The sequence below is a fragment of the Cydia fagiglandana genome, chromosome Z (assembly GCF_963556715.1).
Source record: "Cydia fagiglandana chromosome Z, ilCydFagi1.1, whole genome shotgun sequence".
Classification (NCBI taxonomy): domain Eukaryota; kingdom Metazoa; phylum Arthropoda; class Insecta; order Lepidoptera; family Tortricidae; genus Cydia; species Cydia fagiglandana.
The window spans coordinates 22064271-22086432 of record NC_085959.1 but is presented as its reverse complement, the minus strand read 5'-3'; the positions used below and the strand labels follow the sequence as shown (position 1 = coordinate 22086432).

At 37.2% G+C, this 22162-nt stretch overlaps 1 protein-coding gene across 10 annotated transcripts in view; it reads right to left on the bottom strand.

Moving 5' to 3' along the window:
* Positions 1–3785: 3785 nt before the first annotated feature.
* Positions 3786–22162, bottom strand: part of LOC134679052 (potassium voltage-gated channel protein Shaker) — a 188028-nt gene continuing 169651 nt past the window's right edge. For 5 of the 10 annotated variants that reach the window (XM_063537872.1, XM_063537871.1, XM_063537869.1 and 2 more), the window contains exons 6-10: positions 21773–21902; positions 19874–20079; positions 15630–15853; positions 14680–14884; positions 3786–8561 (exon numbers count right to left, since the gene is read on the bottom strand). In XM_063537872.1, the coding sequence (XP_063393942.1) occupies positions 14687–14884; positions 15630–15853; positions 19874–20079; positions 21773–21902 (758 nt within the window). In that variant the 3' untranslated portion in view covers positions 3786–8561; positions 14680–14686. Of the gene's footprint in view, positions 8562–14679; positions 14885–15629; positions 15854–18550; positions 18743–19873; positions 20080–21772; positions 21903–22003; positions 22134–22162 lie in introns of those variants that run through there. The other 5 variants (XM_063537875.1, XM_063537878.1, XM_063537870.1 and 2 more) reach the window with 4 other exon arrangements.

Here is a 22162-nt window from a genome sequence, read left to right as displayed (position 1 = left end):
TCATAATATTTGACATTTGTAAAATAACGTACAATTTACAAACTCATCCATTAGGTATATAGTAAATTTTTATGCGTTTTTGTAAACTGTACAAACCCACTCACATAAGAGGAGATCAGTTATAGTTAGGGAGGCGAGGTAGCTAAATGGCGTAATTCAACGGCGCCGTCGAGACCTATCAAAATCGAAAGATAAAATAATTTCGAAAAGAAAAGCTCGTATGGCAAAAACCATTTTAGCGGTGGGTTTGGCGTGTACGGTTTTTCAAAAATTTAAAAAAAACAGTTACTTGGGCATTCTCGAGCGCGTCAGATATTCATACTACGTATGCCCCGAGTGCCTCTGATAACAACGGTATACTAATCTGCCGGTTTGCGTGGTGGGGGTAGGCATATAAAGTAGTCAAAAATGCAAAAAAAAAAATTACTCGAGCGCGTCAGATTTTCGGAAGGGGTGTTAAGTAGGCCCCAAGGAAGCTTCCTTTAAAAAAACTGACGATTTCGGCGTGACGATAAGTTACGATGAATTTTTGAAAATGCAAAAAAAAAAGTTTTTTTGAAATACTCGAGCGCGTCAGATTTTCATAGGGGAGGTTTATCTCGGTATCCTGAAAGCATATTTTTTTAATCTGACAAAAATGTTGGTGGGTTCTCTTAATCTGACCGATTTTATGATGCTTCAAGTCAAAAAGTTTTAACTTTGGACAAAAATGTAAAGAGACCTTTTTTGTGTAAAATAAAATTACCTTTTTTGTTTATTTAAACTTTTTTTTTGTAAAATGTATCGTTCGCGACTTATATGCCGCAACGCGTTCTTAGGAAGACGAAATGGCTCCTCCACACTTCCGGTCATGCGGAAACCGGCAGATTTTGTATTTTTAGTAAGTTTTAGATTATATTCTTCAAAATAATAAAAAAAAAAATCGCGCTCGAGAATGCCGGATTAACGTTTTTTTTTTACAAGTTCGCGACCCTATAACTCGGCGGCGTCAAGGACTTATCGTCAGATTAGTTAAATTTAGTCTTTAAACACTAAAATCAACCCCCAATATCTTAATCTGACGCGCTCGAGTATTTCAGACTATCCATTTTTTTTTACTAATCTGATCGTCTATCCTAGGCGCGCGTCACTACATATAGAGCTAAATACTTTACAAGGTTGTTCTATTAGGTCTAAGGTATCTCTCATATCTTAAACTGCCACGCTCGAGTATTGCCGAAAATTCCCCTATTCGCCTCCCTAACTATTAAGGCATTTTACCTATACACCGATACAGTTGTTTTTAACGTTTGTTTTCTAGTTTAAGCTATGTATTTAATAAACATGTATCGTGGTGGTGGTTAGACCGACAGTAACGCTGAGCTACGATTACTGACGCGAATACAATTATTTTCAGACTGACATTTTTTTTATTACTGATCATTTCATATTGATTTTTTTCGTTACTGTAAAATAAGTTTTAGGGATTGCTTTAAATTAAAGATAAATACTTAACCGCTAACATCTCAAGATTATCACCCAATAATTACATGGAGCAACATATTTTTTTTTATATTGAGGTATGAAAATAATGGATACATACGTTTTTTTTGTTAACTATTCCTATTAACTAAAAGTAAATTATACCGGACCATTTGTACTTAATTTAGTTTTGTCTGTTGGCCAATTTGGTGAACCTATATTATATTAACACACTATAGGAGCTAGAAAATGGCATTTAAGACCATTACACCTATTATATATATGTAGATATCTAATAATACTGGATGGATATTAATATAATAAAATATCGCGAAAAATTCAGAGTATTTCATAAGACCTCATCTTGTTGTAAGTATACTAGTCAAAAAGCTCTTAATATTATTAATTCTTATTTAATGTACTTGTAAGAGGATAATGTAATTATGTACCTAGAAAAACAGCTTCGCTTTAAAAACCTTATAATATCTTAGATGATCGAATTAAGACTCAAATAGTTTAGATATTAATATTAAAATAATATTTAAGCTCATAGTAGCAACGATTAGCATATTAAAATATAAATAATCACGGTATTAAGAAAACTGCATTTGAGTATTGGAGAAGACTGCTGTACGCGCGCACGATCTGTGGCAAAATAGGTTTATTTTATGAAGTACCGATTTCCTAACATAACTTGGAGCGTTCAAGTAAAACCTTAAGTATATTTAAACAAATAAATCAAGATTAACTTAGAATTACGATTTCGTATCATTGACACTTATTATAACGATATTCAATAATCGAGTAAGTGATATTATATTCATAATTTATGAACACGCTTCAACCTGGACGGAGAGGGGGCAAAGTGAGAAATTAATTGTATATTACACAATACTGCTTTCATAGTGAACTTGTCCCACTGTCTTGACCTGTCATTCGAGCCTCTATCAATATCAGTCCTCCAGATGTCCGTCATGTAGGTATTCATTACCCGAGTATTTCGTTACTAGTTTCCATTATGTTATCACGACAATGTGACAATTTCATAATAATAATGAATAATACTTGCGCATGCACTATCAAATCGATACTGAAATCTTAAGCGCATAACGCATTGAAGCAGCTATTGATAAGTAAAGCCGGTATTTTCTTATACCTTACACTGAAAAATAACTCAAAGGTTCCCATTCGAGGCTTCAGAATTCATATACCACCCTTACCCAAAACAATCCATTTATGAAATGAATAGGTAATCGTATTCGAAACAAATTCTGATACAACGCACAATGTTTGCTACTGCTTCGCTGTTATCCCCTAACTACAATCTTAAAAATAAATTGAATATACAGATAATTACCGATTACAGTTGTTTCCTAAAGACCATATTAAATACAGTCTGTTTTAAATTACGGACATTGAACGTCAGTCATTGGTAAAAATTGCCAACGCCATTCCTAACTACAATATTGATTTTACTCAAGTAAATAGAAAATCGTGATTTCCTCACCGAAATCTATGTGGCTTTTCGTCTATCTACGATATTCATTTTTATTTTATAATCATCATTAGTATCTTTAAATCAAGGCTTGTGTAGAGGAGGAAATGAGCGTAAACGAAGCATCCACTTTGAATGTAAGAAGTGAAGGAAGCACCGGGCCCACGCGTTGTTACAGGACTCCCCTGCGGAACCGAAGACAGCGTAATGCACGTACCAACTAATAATACTGACTGGAAATTATAATTGTCTTCATTTATATGGACATATTTACTACTTTGGCCGACATGAGTAATTCACACTCAATTTTTTGTTGTGTTTGTCATGTAACATGTAAATAGCTGGCTATCCTTATTATATAACCAAAAACTCAGATTCAGTTCTCTTTTTTTGTTCATATAATCACGCCTTAAGTAGTATCGTCAAACATTTTAAATAAAATATAACATAAACTTAAACACTTTAGTATTGAACAGTTATGTAAATTGATACAGTGATGAGAGCATCATTGGATGCCGGTGGCGGTGGCGCTAGCCGCGGAGGAGCTGCGCTCTCCCGGTCAGCAACGAATGCCTCACAATGTTCATTTCATTTCCCATTCAGTTATAAGTATGAAACTTTTTATGGACCCGTGTACAGTATACAACAGAAACATTATGGCATAATGTGTAGGTATATGTTCTACTCTTAACACATTAAACATTTACATTAATTGAAACGACTAAATTCGTTGCAACAGCCTCGGTTTCTACGCTTAATTCGTACCAATTTTATTTTCGTGGTGCAATTACTTTATTGATTTCAGGCACGGTTAGCAACTTTATATATCGGTTAACCAACTCTAACTTACTGTAGATACCCTGCATCAGCGCACAAGCACGACAAATGCTTTCAATAACACACGAGCATGTACCGTGGTTGCCATTGAAAGGGTTAAAACTATAATAAACGAATAGTATTAACATATCATATAATTCAACATATTGTAAAATTGACACGTACCCTTAATTCATAGTCGATATGATCACAATATTGTTGTAATAATAACCTAAAACGATACAATAAAGATGATTCAATTGATACCTACGAAATAAATTATCGTGGCTCTTTAATAATTAGATCTATACATTAACATAATTATAACATGATAATTCAAGAACTTTTTGGGATCAGAATAATTGCTTGCTTGTGTTGTCGGGTCTATTACAGTCGCCAGAACACTAGAAATCTCGAAATATCAGTGTATCAGTTCTGCAATATTCTGCATTGTGCAGGGGCTCCTATATATAATATCTGGTGCCCTTTCAATGTTTGAGCTAAGATGATTTCATACAACCTACTAGTTTCACACCAAAAAGCCTTATTTAAGTAGGATTCCATAATTCCAGATTACTAATTGACCTTATTAGAGACTAGATACTATAAAAATGTAGCGAGTGTGGAATGGGAGGGCGGGCAAGTGGGTTAGATCGGAGCGGTGTTGGCAGAATTCGGCGAGCCGCGGCGCGCTCAGCGGGCTACTTAGTGGAGTCGGAGATCGAACTGCTTTCATTTTTATCATTGGATTTTGATAACTTAACATTTTATATATTACTTAACAATTCACATTTATTACGAAACATCAATATTTGGATTGATATATTAATCTTAAGTTGTATTACATGCTATTTGCAACAATACTTATACTGCCATTGCACAAGGAATGTTTGGGAACTATTTTATATTCATGGAATCACTCAAATTACCATTCTTACATGAAATAATCCTGCCCAGTAAAGGGGCAATCCTTATACTATAGTCGATATTGCTATAACTACACTAAACACTAAGTAATTACCTATTTTGTATAATAAGTAAATGTCTTTTCATCTAGATGTTTATCGCTATGAAATGTGTATTAATGATATGAAAAACATGTTGAACGTTAATCTAACTACTAATCAATTAATACATAACAACCGTATTTTAAAAGACAGACTGTTGTAAAAACTTACAGTATGGCGGCGGTGTCTTTTATGAGTTTGATGGTACCTGTATTAATCTATAAATATCATGAGAGTTGTATATGACGTGTTATCATTGTTCTACCGCTTGCGATGCAGGTTTGGGCTCTGACATCGCTTAGGTTTAAAATAAGTCACATTTATTGTCACCTATTTGAATTAAATTTTAGGTATGCATTATTTTACCTGTTTGCTTAAAGAACTACAACGCGATTTTATAATTTCGCAACAGTCCGTCTTCCAATTAACTTATATTCAACATAATATAACAATAAATCACGTTTATTTGGATATGTTTGAAATGTAACATCATAAGCTAACAATAATAATGCAACTTTTATTTTATGGCATAAGTACCTATACTGTCTTGGATCATCATAATTTAGTTTTTTTTACTACAGATGTGGAAAAAAGCTGGGTAGGTTTTAGTGAAAGAAATAATCGCGAGGGATCTGTTAAGGAACTAGGTCTATTATGCACATCGATACATTGTAAAAGTTGCTTTATTATAACACTGCCTCGCAATGTAGGTACCAATCAGTGATTGACGCCTGAGCGCCTCACAACCTTCCTCCCAACATTAATGGACAAACATTTATATAAGGTATACTTAATATGAACAACAACTTGATGACGACAAAGGTTACCCCGCAATGTAGATATTAAATGGACACTTAAATAATATACAAGTAACATCTATGTTATTGCCACGCGCGGCGTTGGTGTCTAGAATTCGAGGCTGTTGCACGAGACACACGGGGATTTGGACTGATCACTATTAAATGTGTTGCATACAGCATACATTGAATCACAACATACAACAAAGGTAACTTTAACTTAAATCTATCTTTGCTCATGCTTGAACGAGGTTGATGTTAACATTACTCACAACCTCGTTGCAAATACGATCAATCGAGCTTACAATACACCTGTATCATACTCGTACGATAAATTTTGGACATCGAGCGCAATACATATTTGTATGTGGTCTGAGTTTATTTGTAAATTCTGATTACTGGAAGTCTAAAATTTATCGCATAGTAATTCCTTGACCAGTCCGGACGTGACGAAACGGTTTCTGTAATACTTATTACACTGACACGAAACATTACAACTGATTCGATTTTGCACCGTCAGTAAAGATATTAGCTGCGCACTGGCCCACCATTGTATACACGTATAGTATAGTACTCGTATGTGTAGGTAAGTATGCAGACGTATTACGCAGCCAGTAACTTTTCTGACTAGACATTAGTCCGAATATTATTAGTTCGAAAATATTGCCTTTTGACACTTTTTAGTTTCATTTTGTGCACAATAGAAGTAAGCACCAATAACTCATAGGCATTGCAGTAGGTAGGTACATAGCAAATGGTCATTGCCAATCCTAGAGGGTAGTAAGTAAATAAGATTACACTCGTAAGTATCATAAGTTAATACAGTCAGTAAAATTACCCGTTTTTTAAACTTATATTAGGTGTAACCCACATCAAGATCAGGCGATCCTGTTATGGTGTTTGAGTTATCTATCAGTCTTGACCCGCAATGCCTAACTCACTTGGGACCATACCGTCTATTACATTAACATTAAGTAGTACCTTAAGCTGGATAAGACACAACATGCACTTGGAGTCAGTTGAGTGTTGGACAAAATGTGAACATTTATATATTTTATTATATTATTACTAGCACGGTCATTAGATGTTAATATTGTAATACAAGTGTGCTACGTTGGTCATTACACATTAGGCGATATTGTGCGCGCGACGTAATAAGAAAGCCGATGTGTGTAATGACCAATGCACACGTTTCATACGTTTTCAACACACTTGCAAGGAAAAAAAGGAAGCTTTCATATCAATTTAATTTAATATAATCAAATTTTATTTATATAACATATAACTGTTAGTAAAAGTCTAAAATCTGTCCTACTGCCTGCCGCTCCGGCCGACCGGATCCCGGCAGGTGGATGGCGGGTCGCCGGCGTCCTCCAGACTTTCTTGTAAAATCTAAGTGATCAATTTAAGTACGCTCCGTTTCCATACCTCCTTCCATAATATTACTAGAAATCAGTTACTATCATAAGTCAGTTGGATTATCATTAATAACCTAACAAGTGCTATAATATAATGGAAACTAGCGACCCGCCCCGGCTTCGCTCGGGTTAACAAATTATATACCTTAATCTTTCTCAAGAAACTCTATTGATAGGTGAAAGCGAAGCGAATGAAAATCCGTTCAGTAGTTGTAGAGTTTAACGCGAACATACAAACAAACAGACGCAGACTTTGTTATATAAGGAGTAGAGAAGCACGCGTGTTTAATATCCTAGGATTATGAGCCTTCAAGCGGTTCAATAACTTCCACGTTACGAGCAAGTGTGTTGAAATAGTAATTTTCCGTACTAGTTAATTGTTTATTATCATTATTTCCGTACTAATAAGACTCGGACTACATTAATTCTTGATTAATCGATTATTTTTATTTGCGCATAAACAAAATAAGTACCTACTAACATTTTTACTGTAAGAAGAGTTTTACAATAGTCTGTAGTTAAGGTAATTACATAGGCGTTAAGAAGAAATATTGGGGCATGAGAAAAATGACCATCTCATAAAAAAGTCGACAATTATTTATATATTTAAAGAAAATTAGAATAATTCAGTGTTTTGAACCAAGCTTGGTATAGCGCCTTATTGTCATTGTAGTAACAAGACACGATAAGGTACTATTCATTTTCTTGACCGTACATTATACCTGATCATATAATTTTGTCGTTTAAATTATTATAAAAACGCCGATAGCCAACTACGTCCGGAGATACACAAGATCACTTTTTAGGTTGAAGTTATCTCCAGTGGTTACCAGGGCCAATATTCGGATTAGGCCTTCACAGTCAACTATTGAATTGTCTCGGAAGCTAGCACTGATTTTATCAAACAAATCAATGTGTCTTGCCTTAAACTGAGTCATATAAAGTACAAATTTAGACCTCTAAGAGGAGAGATGTTCAACAGAATGATTCTCTCCATGGCATCACTTTCGTTTGTCCATATTCAGGAGGATGGCGCGCGAGCCGCTACCATCTTATACTATTTACAAATCAACTATATGGATAAGCAGAAAGCGATACTTTAGGTTCATGTACAGAACGAATACTTCTATAGGCCTATTGATATATTCACGAAGAACCATTCTAGGTGGCATAGAAGTTGTTCGTACATATTTACAATCAGGGCCGACGAGCAAAACGCGCATCCCGCTAACCCTGACTAAAATGTAGCACATAGCCAGTCATGGCAGCTTAATATGTATATCATTTTTCAGCAAGCTACAAGCTTACTTTCAAACATTTCGGCGCTATATTACTACCTAATGGTTCGCTTGAGATAAAAGTGAAGCACCTAATAGTTCACGTTCAACACTGGTGTCGGGTGATGTGTCCGGGAGACATGTGGGTCACGAGGGGTCGGCGTGTGTGAGCCAAGCTCACACGTGGCAGGGCGGCGGGGAGCGCGCGGGCAACCGGCCGCGCCACACTGCGCGCGCACGCGCGTGCTCGCAGCCGGCGCCGCCGCCCTCGTCGCGCTGGCTCGCCTTATCTGAAACCACAAAAATATTATGAAATCAACTATGTATGTATATTATCGACATACTAATTCGACGTCATCAATAAGTACAACCGCCATTAGACATATCGGAGTGGCAGAGTGCTCAAAAATATCTGAACACGCACTCTAGCACCTTGACCATAGTGGTGTGTTAAGACTAGAGCTCCCGATACACGTGTTACACGCTGACACGGGTACCCGTGTTCTTAAGCCCGCCGGGCTTAAGAACCCGAACTACACGAACCCGCCCGGATTCGGAAACGTTTACACGGGTACCCGTGTACACGGGTACACGGATACACGAAATAACGGATCTTATTTACCCGCCGGTTCGACCCTTCACACTCGTGTAGCGGAGATTCGTGCTATGAAGACATACGATTGAATATGTGGGAGGTTAGGAAGATTCATTACCTACTTTGCAGTTTTACTGGATTGATTGGTGATGTCAATAATAGGTAGGTAAGTGCACTTTGTTTTAATAATCATAAGATTAAAATTAACATATCTTAGTAACCGTTGACCTCATTGATATGTATTTAATTTTCTTCATTGATGTAGTTTTCTAATAATTAAAGTAAACTTAAATGATTATCTAATAAAAAAAGTAGATAGTTATGCTTACTGAAACTACAACGAACGGAATATGTTATATTTTCCTTTAGCAAAATCGAATTTTGCTCGCTGTTTTTAGGGTTCCATACCCAAAGGATAAAACGGGACTCTATTATTAAGACTCTGCTGTCCGTCCGTCCGTCCGTCCGTCCGTCTGTCACCAGGCTGTATCTCACGAACCGTGATAGCTAGACAGTTGAAATTTTCCCAGATGATGTATTTCTGTTGCCGCTATAACAAATACTAAACACAGAGTAAAATAGAGATTTAAGTGGGGCTCCCATACAACAAACGTGAGTTTTGACCGAAGTTAAGCAACGTCGGGCGAAGTCAGTACTTGGATGGGTGACCGTTTTTTTTGCATTATGGTACGGAACCCTTCGTGCGCGAGTCCGACTCGCACTTGCCCGGTTTTATTAAGTAGCATAGTACCCTTGTTCGAGCTGCTGAGGTGAAAATCAATTAAATTGGTACAACACATATCAATCACATTGAACATCCGATGAAATAAAACTGCTAAACAATCGGAGCTCCTGAACCTGAACCTTTGTTTTATTTAAAACTTTATACATTACTTCAATCTCCGCTACACGCCAAGGACAGGTTAGGCCCGCGTGTATTTAAGGTCCGTTTCGCCGTGTACACGGGTACACGGGTACCCGGATACACGGATCTTAATTACACGTGTACCCGACTACACGTGCAGAACGGGTCAGAAAACCGTGTACGTGTAGTTCGGAAACGGGTACCGAACACGTGTACACGAAACCCGGACACGACCGCGAGCCCTAGTAAGACATTTGTGAGTTTGGCCGCTCCGATATTTATCAGATGGTGACTGTACAGTATGCTATAGCAATACCTATATTTCATGGGCTATACCAATCTGACGAGGCAATTGCCGTGAAACTGTCCCTTTTGCACTAAGCGCCTACCCTAAAATAGAGGTCCGCGCCGCAGCCAATTTATACCTACTATGAGTATTTAGCAAGAAGATAGGTTACGTGAGCCACTTAAGGGCGCACCAGAGAGTGGATCAGCTACACTCCAATAACACGAGTTAAAAATTGCCTACTCTCTGTAGCACACTGTCGCTGTGGCCGAAATCAGTCAGGAGAGCATCATCATCATCATACCTACTATTTACACCCAGCACGGCGCGGCATCGCCGGCGTTGGATAGGCATTTTTCTTCACTACACCAGCTCGTAAGATAACCATACTTTACTTTCTGACCCATTAAAAAAAAATATCCCTTTCAATAGAGAAATATAGTAAAACAAGAGTGCTCACTCCATACATCAGTTTTGGCACCAAAAATATTTGTATTTTCATAGTCGACATCTAGCATCGAGTTCTTAGCGGAATTATCAGTTCCGCTACTCGATACTAGATGTCTCTCGAGTGGCGACCCACGAAAAGTGTATTGAATAACAATTTACAACTAATATTAGAAGCAGAAAGAGTTGAAAATAGAGTTCCGGTTAATCCGTTTATAATATTAGCTGAAAATTGTTGAGCATTAGACTTTTCGGTCGCCGCTACATCTATTGTCAAGTAGCAGCCGGCCTAGCCGAGGTTACAATCGCTATCGCTTCGACAACGAAAAGCATTATGTCTCTCTATCACTCTTCCGTATTAGTGTGACAGTGACAGTTGCGTTTCGATCGCTACGGAGCGTTAGCGATGTGCATCTTGGCTACGCGGCCAGTACTGATAATTCCGCTACTCGATGCTACTTGTCGACTATGAAAATCCTAATATTTTTGGTACCAACACCGATGTATGGAGTGAGCACTCTTGTCGTACTATATTTCTCTATGCCCCTTCCTTCCTTCGGTAGCTGTACTGATAAGTCCGCTACTTGACACTAGATGTCGACTACGAGGCGCTGGTGGCCTAGCGTTGAGAGCGTGCGACTTGCAATCTGGAGGTCGCGGGTTCAAACCCCGGCTCGTACCAATGAGTTTTTCGGAACTTATATGTACGAAATATCATTTGATATTTACCAGTCGCTTTTCGGTGAAGGAAAACATCGTGAGGAAACCGGACTAATCCCAATAAGGCCTAGTTTACCCTCTGGGTTGGAAGGTCAGATGGCAGTCGCTTTCGTAAAAACTAGTGCCTACGTCAAATCATGGGATTAGTTGTCAAGCGGACCCCAGGCTCTCATGAGCCGTGGCGAAATGCCGGGATAACGCGAAGAAGAAGTCTAATTATTATACTATAAAACAAATTTATTTTATGACCGTTTTTATCCAGGATATTGCAGTGATGACAAAAGGTCTACTTACTTTTTTAAATGTCGTTAAAAATCTATACAGTCAAAGATATCAGACGCCCCTTGTCAGGACCTAACGACACTACTTGATTCCTGACCATAATGCCCTTTTTACCATCAGCACAGCATCCTTGATCTCCCCGGGTGCCATTAGGTCGACTAGATTGTATAATTCTCTATAGTTCGTTTTTTTAGCATTAGAAATAAGGTAAACAATCTTGATGTGTCTTTTAATTGAAAAACACATTTTAAAAATAGGTTACGTCAAATATGTAACAGTTATGAATCTAATACGATCATTTATATTCTTCTGCTTTCATAAGTAATATTAGTTACTGGTTTTTAAAAAGCTCTGCGTAGGTGGCACCTTTGTGGCACATACAGTAAACAAACCATATTGACACATCACACGTCACGTCAATCACATGGCCTACCGCGAAACAAGAAAATCTAAATTTCGTTATCTACTCTCTCTATCATTCTTGCCTATTCGAGCGATAAAGAGGCAGATAACTAAATAAATTTATTTGATGAATGGATCTTTTTGGGTGATCATCTAGTAAAACATCGTAGGTAAAAAGTATTTTTTTGTTACAGCTATTTATAATACGTTTTTTTAAATGAATTAACTAAGTAGGTATATCTATCAATTAAATTACGAATGAATGACCGCTAATGTTCGGGACTCCTATTCACTTTGCTGTATTTGCCCAAACATTCGTATTGATCATCAATTCATCACGATCCACGATTGTTGCGCCATTTAGGGTTCTAACGGTTCTAACTATATCGATATAGCTATAGAGATTATAAATAAAGTACAAAATTGAAATAAAATTCACTTATTGCTTCAAAATAACATAGTAATAGTACAGAATGAATTAAAAAATAAAAACTGACCAAGAGCATGTCGGGCCATGCTCAGAGAAGGATCCCGTAGTTACCCTTCCGTCACAATAGGCTAAACGGGAGCTATTAGTATAACAGTAGATTGTAACAAAGGGATGGAATGGGCCTTTCACTCGAGTTAAACACTTTATTTAATATCGAAAGCGAGGAAACCAAATAAAATAAGACAATGCATGCATTAATTTGTAACAGACTTATGGCTATGATTTTTTCCTTAATCGGAGACTTTGCATGTCTGGAGATAAATATTTTATATCAAGAGGCGGACAGACAGACAGACGGACAGGGCGAAACTAAGGATTAATAAGGGTTCCTAGTTGAATACGGAACCCTAAAAAGAGTTTGAAAAACACCATAATTATCTACTTATACCTAACTAGATTACCAAGCAGGAAACCTTTCGTAATCGCAATCATTGTAGGATTAGTATTTTCATATGAATACCAAATTGTTCCCTAGTCAGAATTTAGAGTGTAATCATGTAGAGGGGCTGGGAAAGAGGCAGGACGGGGGGATACAGCAGCCAGCACAGGCACGGTGGACCCCACGCGGCATCGATTCGGGGCCGGGACCGACCGACCCCGTGCACCCGAGCACGTGGCGGAGAAGGGGGCGAGGATGGCGGGGGCCGCGTACGTGACGTCACAGGGCACCGCGATGCCGCAGCGAGTATCGATCGTTCCTGTACTCCGCATTCATTCAAGCCGACGGCAGGAAGGCTGCACCTACCACAGATGCGGTTGCATTACGTGTGCCATGCTATGAATGGTGTTTGCCGGCCGCCATTCACTTACTTTACTAACATCGGATTTCCATATCCCATTGAATGTATTAGGTACAAAAAGTCAAAATCGAATAGTTATAAATATTTTACAAATAAAGACCCTACTTGTTAGTCTGTCGTCTGTATCGAAAGACCATCAAAATTTTACATCTTTCTGAATTTAGTACCTAACCGACGACAGGGATGCTGCAATACGTACAATGTCTTACTTATTGCGGGATCTTTCTCGTCAGTTACTAACTTCAGGAAACAACCTCTTTAACAAAGCAATATTACTATAATGAAAAAGAATATTTTCTTCTATGTAACTGGATATGTATACGGTCAGAATTGGCCCTGGTGTTTTCAACATAGTCCATCCCGTCACATTTCAGTAGCAGTTAGGAATATCACAAAAACAAACATATATTATTACTGGCAGCAGGTAAAGAAAGTCTTACGGTGCCTAAAGAGAAATATCAACGCCGTATTATGATTACGGCCGTACGGGCCGTAGCAATTCATAACGTTTCCCCTAATTTGAAAAGGGCGTAAAAATGATAGGAAATAATTTGTGTGCGTATAACCTTGATTGTACCAAAAACATTCATAACCGCCCCACACACGCCAAGAATGTGAGAGGATAAAAATAGCTGCAGAGCTATCGTTTATATCTGTGTGAAAACGGTAAGACATATTTTAAATTACTGAAATGGGTTTCACTTTCGTGTAGTCGTAGGCTTTTAAAAATTTATCAAGAGGCAAAAACATTGACTGTTTTATAGTTGTACATAAAATTGTAAAAGCTTATTAAGGGTGCCAGTGCAAACTGAGCCTCAACAGGCATCACATGCAAACAACCATATGTACATCCATTCCATCTCCTTCTGTCGCATACCTAAGTGCGTAATTTGCGTTTTGTTGTTTGATATTTCGCGTTTAGACATAGGTACATGTACAGAGTGTAACATAAAGAACAGTGGGCGCTATCGTGTTTCTATACCCATTACGGCACAATGGTGTTCCGGGGGCGTGCGCGGAGACGATGTTAACACGTAGAGGCCCTTTGGATATTTTAATGAGATGAGATGAGTGGTACACCGAGCGCGTGCTGCCCTTGCCCGTGTCATGGGACGCACGGAGTTTTTTTTTGTAATTGGTAGGTCCCTATAGCTGTGTGCGTATTATAATTCACCTTATGTCTCCGGTGTCGACACCTAAACATTAGCAACCGTATAGTAATCTGCAGAGATCGGCGGGAGTGAGCTATTTGCCTTGGTATAATATGTATGTATGTATAAACTCTTTATTGTACAAAACACACAACACAAATTTATGGCACACAGGATAGGCAGTACAAAGGCGAACTTATCCCTTTAAGGGATATCTTCCAGTTAACATATGACGTAAGACATGTCAAATTATAAAGTAAATAGCTCACCCCCGGCGATCTCTGTTAATCTGATATTTCGTTATCTGTAACTGAAAGGTTTAGAGGCTCGGAAACGAATGGTTTGTTCTTTAAATGATCGGTAGACTCACCCAATGGTCAGACGTCCGTTTCTATTGCTTCGGCAGCATGCAGGTTGTTGACGCGGACGGTGCAGGTGGTGCGGCGGCGCATGGTCGGCTCCCGGCGCTGCGCCGCGTCGTGCGCCGGAGGCGGCGCGTTGTTGATTTGCGCCTGGCGCAGCGCTAATCGCTGCGCTTGCACCTGTTGCTTCTTCTGAAGCTCTTGCTGTTGCAACTGCCACGACAAGTAGGGTTTAAATGGGGTATTTAGCAAGTTACATAAGTAAGCCGGTAGTGTAAGGTTATAAAGTAAGCCTAAACATAAAGGGGGAGCTTAGGAGGCTTGTCCAGGTGGAAGACGAACTGATTAATTAAAAAAATGGCCAAAATAAAAATAAGTATTTATTTTATCTGACTCCGGTGCCTAACAATACCTTTTCGTACATGACACGCGGTCGCGTGCATGCTAGTAAATATTTTGATTTTGGCCGTTTTTTTTATAAAATTTCTATCTTGTGTAGCCGGTTATCGTTAAAAGCATTAATGTCAACTTATTTATAGTTAATTTGGATAAGCACGTACATCAAAACTTTGTAGAATGATAATATTTAATGATATTTTTAGTGTTCCGTGCAAAAATTCTTTCACGGAACACTTATTAATTTCTAATGCCGGACTGGGTTAGGGAAACGAGACGAACTATTTACACTCTTATCGAATCAGAAATCACATTGAAAAATATTTATGTAAGTAGGTACTTACCAATTTTATCCAAAATGGTTTCGTTACGACCAAATTCGCTACAGTTAACACGGAAGTCATTAACGGGAGTAGATATTCTACTAGATTTTAGGAAACTTATTAATATTATGGATGAGAATATGTTACAACAGTTTGTGTAAACAGTAGGAATTTCAGAATTGCACTGCGAATAACGTTGCGTTGCGAGTACAAGGTTATGAGGTACAGTAAATATTCACCTGGTTAAGACGCAAAGCGTCCTGGTGCTCTAGGGCGGCGAAGTCATCCATGTTGCCGGCCTCGAGCGCCGCCTGCTGCTCCAGCAGCAACTTCTCCTCCTCCTGCAGCCGCCGCAGGTTCTGCTCCAAGTGCGGGTCCGCCACTAGAGCATTCTCGTCCAGCTCCATCATCTCTGACGACGAATCGTCGCTCATTGACGACTTCTTCTGTATCGGCCCTGAAACTGCAGCAAATGGTCATGCGCCATGTCTGACATAGAAATCGAAACCACAACCAAGCTAATATACAGCGTATTATGGTTACGTTAATCACACTCTCGTACTTTGATAAGGGTATTATTTTTGCTAACCATAAATTAGACAGACTATGAACTTGAAAATAGTATTCTAAAATGACATGTATCTTACAATTTTTTTTATTATTGTAATACTATTATAGCTGTGTTAATCCAAACAATTTAAAAGGGAGGTCCTTTTAAGTATTAAGTTACAGTTATAACTATTATAAGTCCTGCTATGTTAAGAAATAAGTATGACAATGTTGTCTGGTTGGAGCAAACCGAGTTAAATTGATTTCAACAGATCTAAAATATCGCGAAATTTTGAACACTCAATGTCTGGCTAGCTGCCATCGCTAGCTAGTAGCATTTTGGGGAAAACCCGTTTTAATTACAATGAGAACAAAGTTTAGCATTAATCAAATGTACCTAAGACTTATTTCTCCATTGTTTATGTTTTTATTGTATGATACATACTTAAGTTAAGAGTGGTTATCTTTTAATAAATAACTACGCAAGTTACAAATCATAATTACATTAAAAGCAGAAGCAGCAAATGGTCGTTATTAGCTCTCAGTAGCTAATTGTCAGGTTGCCACAGTAAAACGGGAAATTTTGTATATGGGGGTTTTCGGGGGCGAAAAATCGATCTAGCTAGGTCTTCTATATGGGAAAACAACATTGTATTTGCTTCAGTTTAAATGCGTAAAGGTAACATAATTTAGATTTAAACACACCTCAAAATTTTAAGGGACAACTCGAATCAATGTTTTTAAATTATAATATAATTGTTTAAAACCTTAAATACTGATGTCTTAATTGTCTGATTAACAAGCATTGAATCATGCAGCTGCACTGTCAATAACTATCACTGTGATTTATGAAATATAAGTAGGTACAAAATGTACGGCATAATAAAGCACAACAAACAATCTTGACATGTATCTAACAATAGAAGGCATTATTACAAAAACACGAGCAGATCTTCTTTTGTGGTCCCTATATCTAAGTGGTTTTATTTTGGATTGTAAAGAACTTCCCGGAATAAACTAAAATTATTTTTTTTATATATACCTTCGTTTTTAAATAGTTACGTACGGGTAAAAAGGTCTACTGGACACTTATTTCAATATACAGGTTGTTTGGTACATCGTTTGCCAAATAAAAACGGCAGATAGGTTGAGTCATTTGCAATCTTCCCAGGCCTAGAAATTTTTAATTTTGCGCACTTTTTTTCAGTTATATGCTAGTTTTTCGTATATGTATTTCAAAATTTTACTTGCGCAGTAGTAAAAAAAAACATGGCCAATTTTGTTTTTCTAGGCATGAGTAGATAGCAAATCTCAAAAACTCAACCTATCTGCCGTTTTATTTTGGCAAACGGTGTACAGTCACCTGCAATAATATGTTACACAATGAAGGCCGCAAAAATATCTGACACGATCTTATTCGTAGAGCCATAAGAGCGTGTCACATATTTTTGCGGCGTTCGAAGAGTAACATATTATTGCAGGTGACTGTACCAAACACCCTGTATAACTTATACAACTATCAAAATCAAAAGTAATAAAAACTGAACGAGCAACTGAAACTGAACCTACCAACAGTTAGCAGCCGTAGTGTCGGTGCGAATGATATCGATCAGATGCTCTTATTCTCTTAACATTTAATCTTTGTTCAGATAATTTCAATCATTACACTCGCTATCTACTCTACTGTGGCTGGTAAATACATTAAGAGCAAGCGGAAGCCAGGGCAAACCAAAATACTAAAACACGTATAAGCAGTCATAACTTACCTGAATTAGTTCACTTCATCTAAAGCCAAATTATATCTAAAATAATTTTATCAAACTAAATATAAGCCGTAATCCTAAATCGGAATTAAAGCGATGTTTGTTTATGATAATTATTATTGTAAAGCTTAGGATAACTTTAAAGTGAAGAAACTTCCTGTCTTCGAGTTCAAGTCTCATCCAAAACAGGTTTCCTGTCCATATCTCCACTTAGGTATGTAATATTTTATTCTAAGCTTAATAGCAGTGTTCGCAGACCTTTCTATTTTCATAACACTATTGAACAGATACGTAATGTTATTTATACTTAACAAAAATTTTGCCAATAAAGCTACTAGAACACAAAAAATATTTTTAATTTTAATAATTTTTTTGAATGTTTAATTGTAGTACAACATTTATCACGTAAAATAAATGTCTTATTTCAATTATTAAGTTACGTATTATTTTATCATAATATTTTGCTAACTATTAAAATGTGTCGTTGTCATCGTCGTAATAATTGTTGTTATAGAGATATATTAGAAGTGGTCAACATATTTAGCAACGCAAAATATGTAGGTACTATATTTGTTTATTAAAAACAAATTGGATTGTGCCTACTTTTTTAAAATAGCGGTTTGCAACCATAACGAGTGCTAAATTTCATTCGATTACAGTGTCAATAAGAGGACTATGTTGTCGGGTTTATTTTTATCTTTATAATTTATGTATAACTGAGGGCGGAGGTTGTTATACTCAATCAATTAATTACGATCCCTTAAAAAATAGGGTTTCTTATTTTCCGATGTAATAGAAACAATGCTGTAGTTGCAATAGTTTAAGTTTTGTAAATCACGAAATATCAATTTGACTATCATATTTTATTTTTCCATAACTTACATCTACTATTTACAATATTTGAAGTATCTCTTAATTGTTAATATCACAAAGATCGTCCCTGTCGATGAGTGGTCCATTAAACATAAGCACGAGTAGCACAACACTGGCACAAAACTAATAACTACAGCGTATCTCGTCCGTGTCTTCTTCTTTTCCACCTGAAATTACCGAAAATAAAACATAAAAGAAAATAAACAAAGAAGCATCGCACATGCAAAATTATAAGTGAACAGCGCAAAATGTCTCATGCGAAAATTGCATTAAATATACCTACTTATTCAAATAATTTAATGCGTAACGTCTCTGTTAACGATTTTGACTACATTGTGCTAGTTAGATAATTTGCTTTGGGTTGTTTATCAAAATTTCACAGTTATGTAAAGGACTTGACACTCTTTCAAGTCTATATCACTTAATTTCCTGAAATGAGCAGGTATTTAGTTACCTGTTTTATAACAGTTTGTCGATTTCAACGACAAGTCTTATATTAATATTATAAATTATACTTAAAATGACATTGACATCGTGCCACCCAATGTATAATACCTACATTGTAAGTCAATATTCATTAATAAAACATAAGTAGCATTTGTTACTCAAAATTTGCTAACAAATGAAATTGAATCCAAACTCAATTTATAATACATAATTATAATACGAGTACATCCAAACTTCCCTAACTATAAAAAGAATGATGACAGTTGTTGAATTAATTCTAATGAAATAGATAGAAAACAAGCTACCTATCACAATAAATTGGACGCTTTAAAATATATGGAAAAGATAAAATATACAGAAATTTTAAAGCTTCTAATTTTAGTTTTTTTTCTATAGCAACTTGTAGCGCAATATTTCACCGACAAAATCGCAATGTTTTTGTTTTCTATTCTAAGATGGGTTCTTAGTTGGACGGTGACGTCACATTCACTTATCGTTTTGTTAGGAGAGATTCGCGAGTCAAGTAAAACTGTCGGGACTCATTTCTGACTTTTCTATTGTCCCATATATAGACATTTGTTCCCAAAAATAAACTATTAGTAAAAATACATTAACATTGTCGGTCGGCCCTTTTCACGTATAGTGAATCCTCACACCATGCAAACATGATTAAGGTGGACATATAATATTTGCTCCTAAGAATACATTTTAAACCATACCTATGATGCAAATATCTGTAAAATTACCAGCACGCATTAACACTTAATATAATATTTTACTATGCTATGGAAGGCAATTCAGATTACTAGATAGAATGTCCCTACAATATAATATACATGTTCATCACTTACTTAAATAGGGTTCCCCCATGGTCCCCGGCAGGTACGGACAGCTGGTGACGTGGTTGAAGTTCTGGGATTGCATCTCCTCCTGATCAGTCTCGCGATGATAGAAGTAGTTGAAGTTGGAGACGATGACGGGCACCGGCAGCGCGATGGTGAGCACACCGGCGATCGCACACAGCGAACCGACAATTTTGCCCCACACTCCAACCGGCCTAATAAGAACACGCATTCATTAGACAACCATATACATTAGTTTATTATCAATTGTATCTACAGGTAACATTTAAATAAGACAGATAAGATAAGCTACGATTGAAAGATCAGTCTATGATGTAGTTTAATGAAAAAGATGAACACCGTGACGATGAACATGCGTTACTCGAATGATGTATTCAATAGGTATGTGCGTAGTAGGAACACGTCTACTATACACATACACCTACTTAACATAATAATTAAAACCAATATAACGTTCTCATAATAAATCGGTAGTTATCATCAAATTATATAAGACCATTCGCAGAGCAAAATAAGATTATCAAATAATAACAATTTCATTCATCACCTTTCACACTCGCTAGCTTTTATCTGTTTCTGAAATTGGGCATTGCAATTTATCGCGTTGCATATGGAGTTTAGCGCCAGCGACTGCATGCAGTTTAAGTGCAAAACACGCTAAAACGTATTGGCCATCTTATAATAGTTTATAATGACATAAACTACGGAGAAACTATATAAAGATAAACAACACGTCTCTTCAAAGTTTTGCACTTTAATTGAATGTAGTCAGGTCAAGTTGAACTGAAAGTAATAATACGTAACAGAAACCTACAGAGTGAAGATGTTGCTACGACATGAACACTACGACATGAGTCAACATATTGCAATCATGCCTAAACATCGCCGAAATAAAACACTGCAATTTCTCTATCGAAAATGGTGTACAAGCTATTTTATTCAGTGACGGAAAGCTAATGATGACAAAACAAGCGATGCTAAATCTGAACACCAATTTTACATAGTAGGTAGCCTTATTTAATGTAAAATTTACCACTATCTTCAAGACTGAAACAAACGCAACCAATCCATAGGATGTTTATGGTAGGAGAAACAGACAAACATTGGTACAAAGGTTTTAAGGTGATTACAAGCAAAATAATTCTAATGCCCTAGATGAAATTTGTTCGAAAACGTGCGTTCAATATACATGACCACCACCATTTTCGACGAGCTAATTAAGTCACAACATTGAATTACAAGGGGTAGGTAACATTTATTTTATAGCAAAAGCATTACAAAGGAGCATACATTCGGTCGTGGGCTGGTATTTTTACGTACACATACATTTGTTTCACTTCAACTCATTCGAATTGATTAAGTACGTCAACTGCATGTGCAGGTGACTTTGGGCAATTTTTCAAGAATTAAATTATACTAAAGTTGAAGTGTCTACAATAAAAGCTGTTCCACTCATAAATACGCTTTTGGAGGGGCGATTGTCACACCGACGACAGCACACAATCATTGATTGAGAACAGTAATGTAGGGGTATCACATTTATAGGGAAATTTTACAATAAACACGCTGCCATGTAAAATTGTAGGGGTTCAGGAAGAGAACGATGACAAACAGTAGACCGTCGTTAAAAAAATAACAAGACAGAAACGAACTTTCTCGAACGTGCAATAAGTAAGTATAATATATTATAATAAAATAGTGGGTAGTGTAAAGTGATCGGTTAAAAGTTCTAAGCGAACCGACAATAAAATCATAGTGAAGCATAAGTTACATGACGTGGCGAAAGAAAATCACGAACGTGTTAAAACGTCAAATGTGTGGAGTAGTAGGGTAAAATGAAATGACGAGAAGGCGTGGATGAAACAGGGTGATGTCGATGTATCATACGTCATGTCTCCGTATCCTACGGTCGTCATTGTCACGACCGCCCACCAAAACGCATCAGGTATGGATTTGAAGAAGCTGTTCTCACTTCCGGCTTCAGCGAAGTACACCGCAGATGAAAACAGCACCACACCTTTAAGAACAAGCACACACCAACGGCGAATACAGTGCGACATACAGGCCAGGGAGCGCTTGCGAGCGGACGGGGGCAGGGTGGTGCGCGACGCGGGTTACCTCATGTCTCCATAGCCGACGGTGGTCATTGTAATGACTGCCCACCAAAAGGCATCAGGTATTGACGAGAAATTAGTATCGGGGCAATCTTTATCAGCAAAGAAAACGGCGCTGGAGAACACGACCACCCCTGCGAACACAAAGTATGTTGTGTACGCA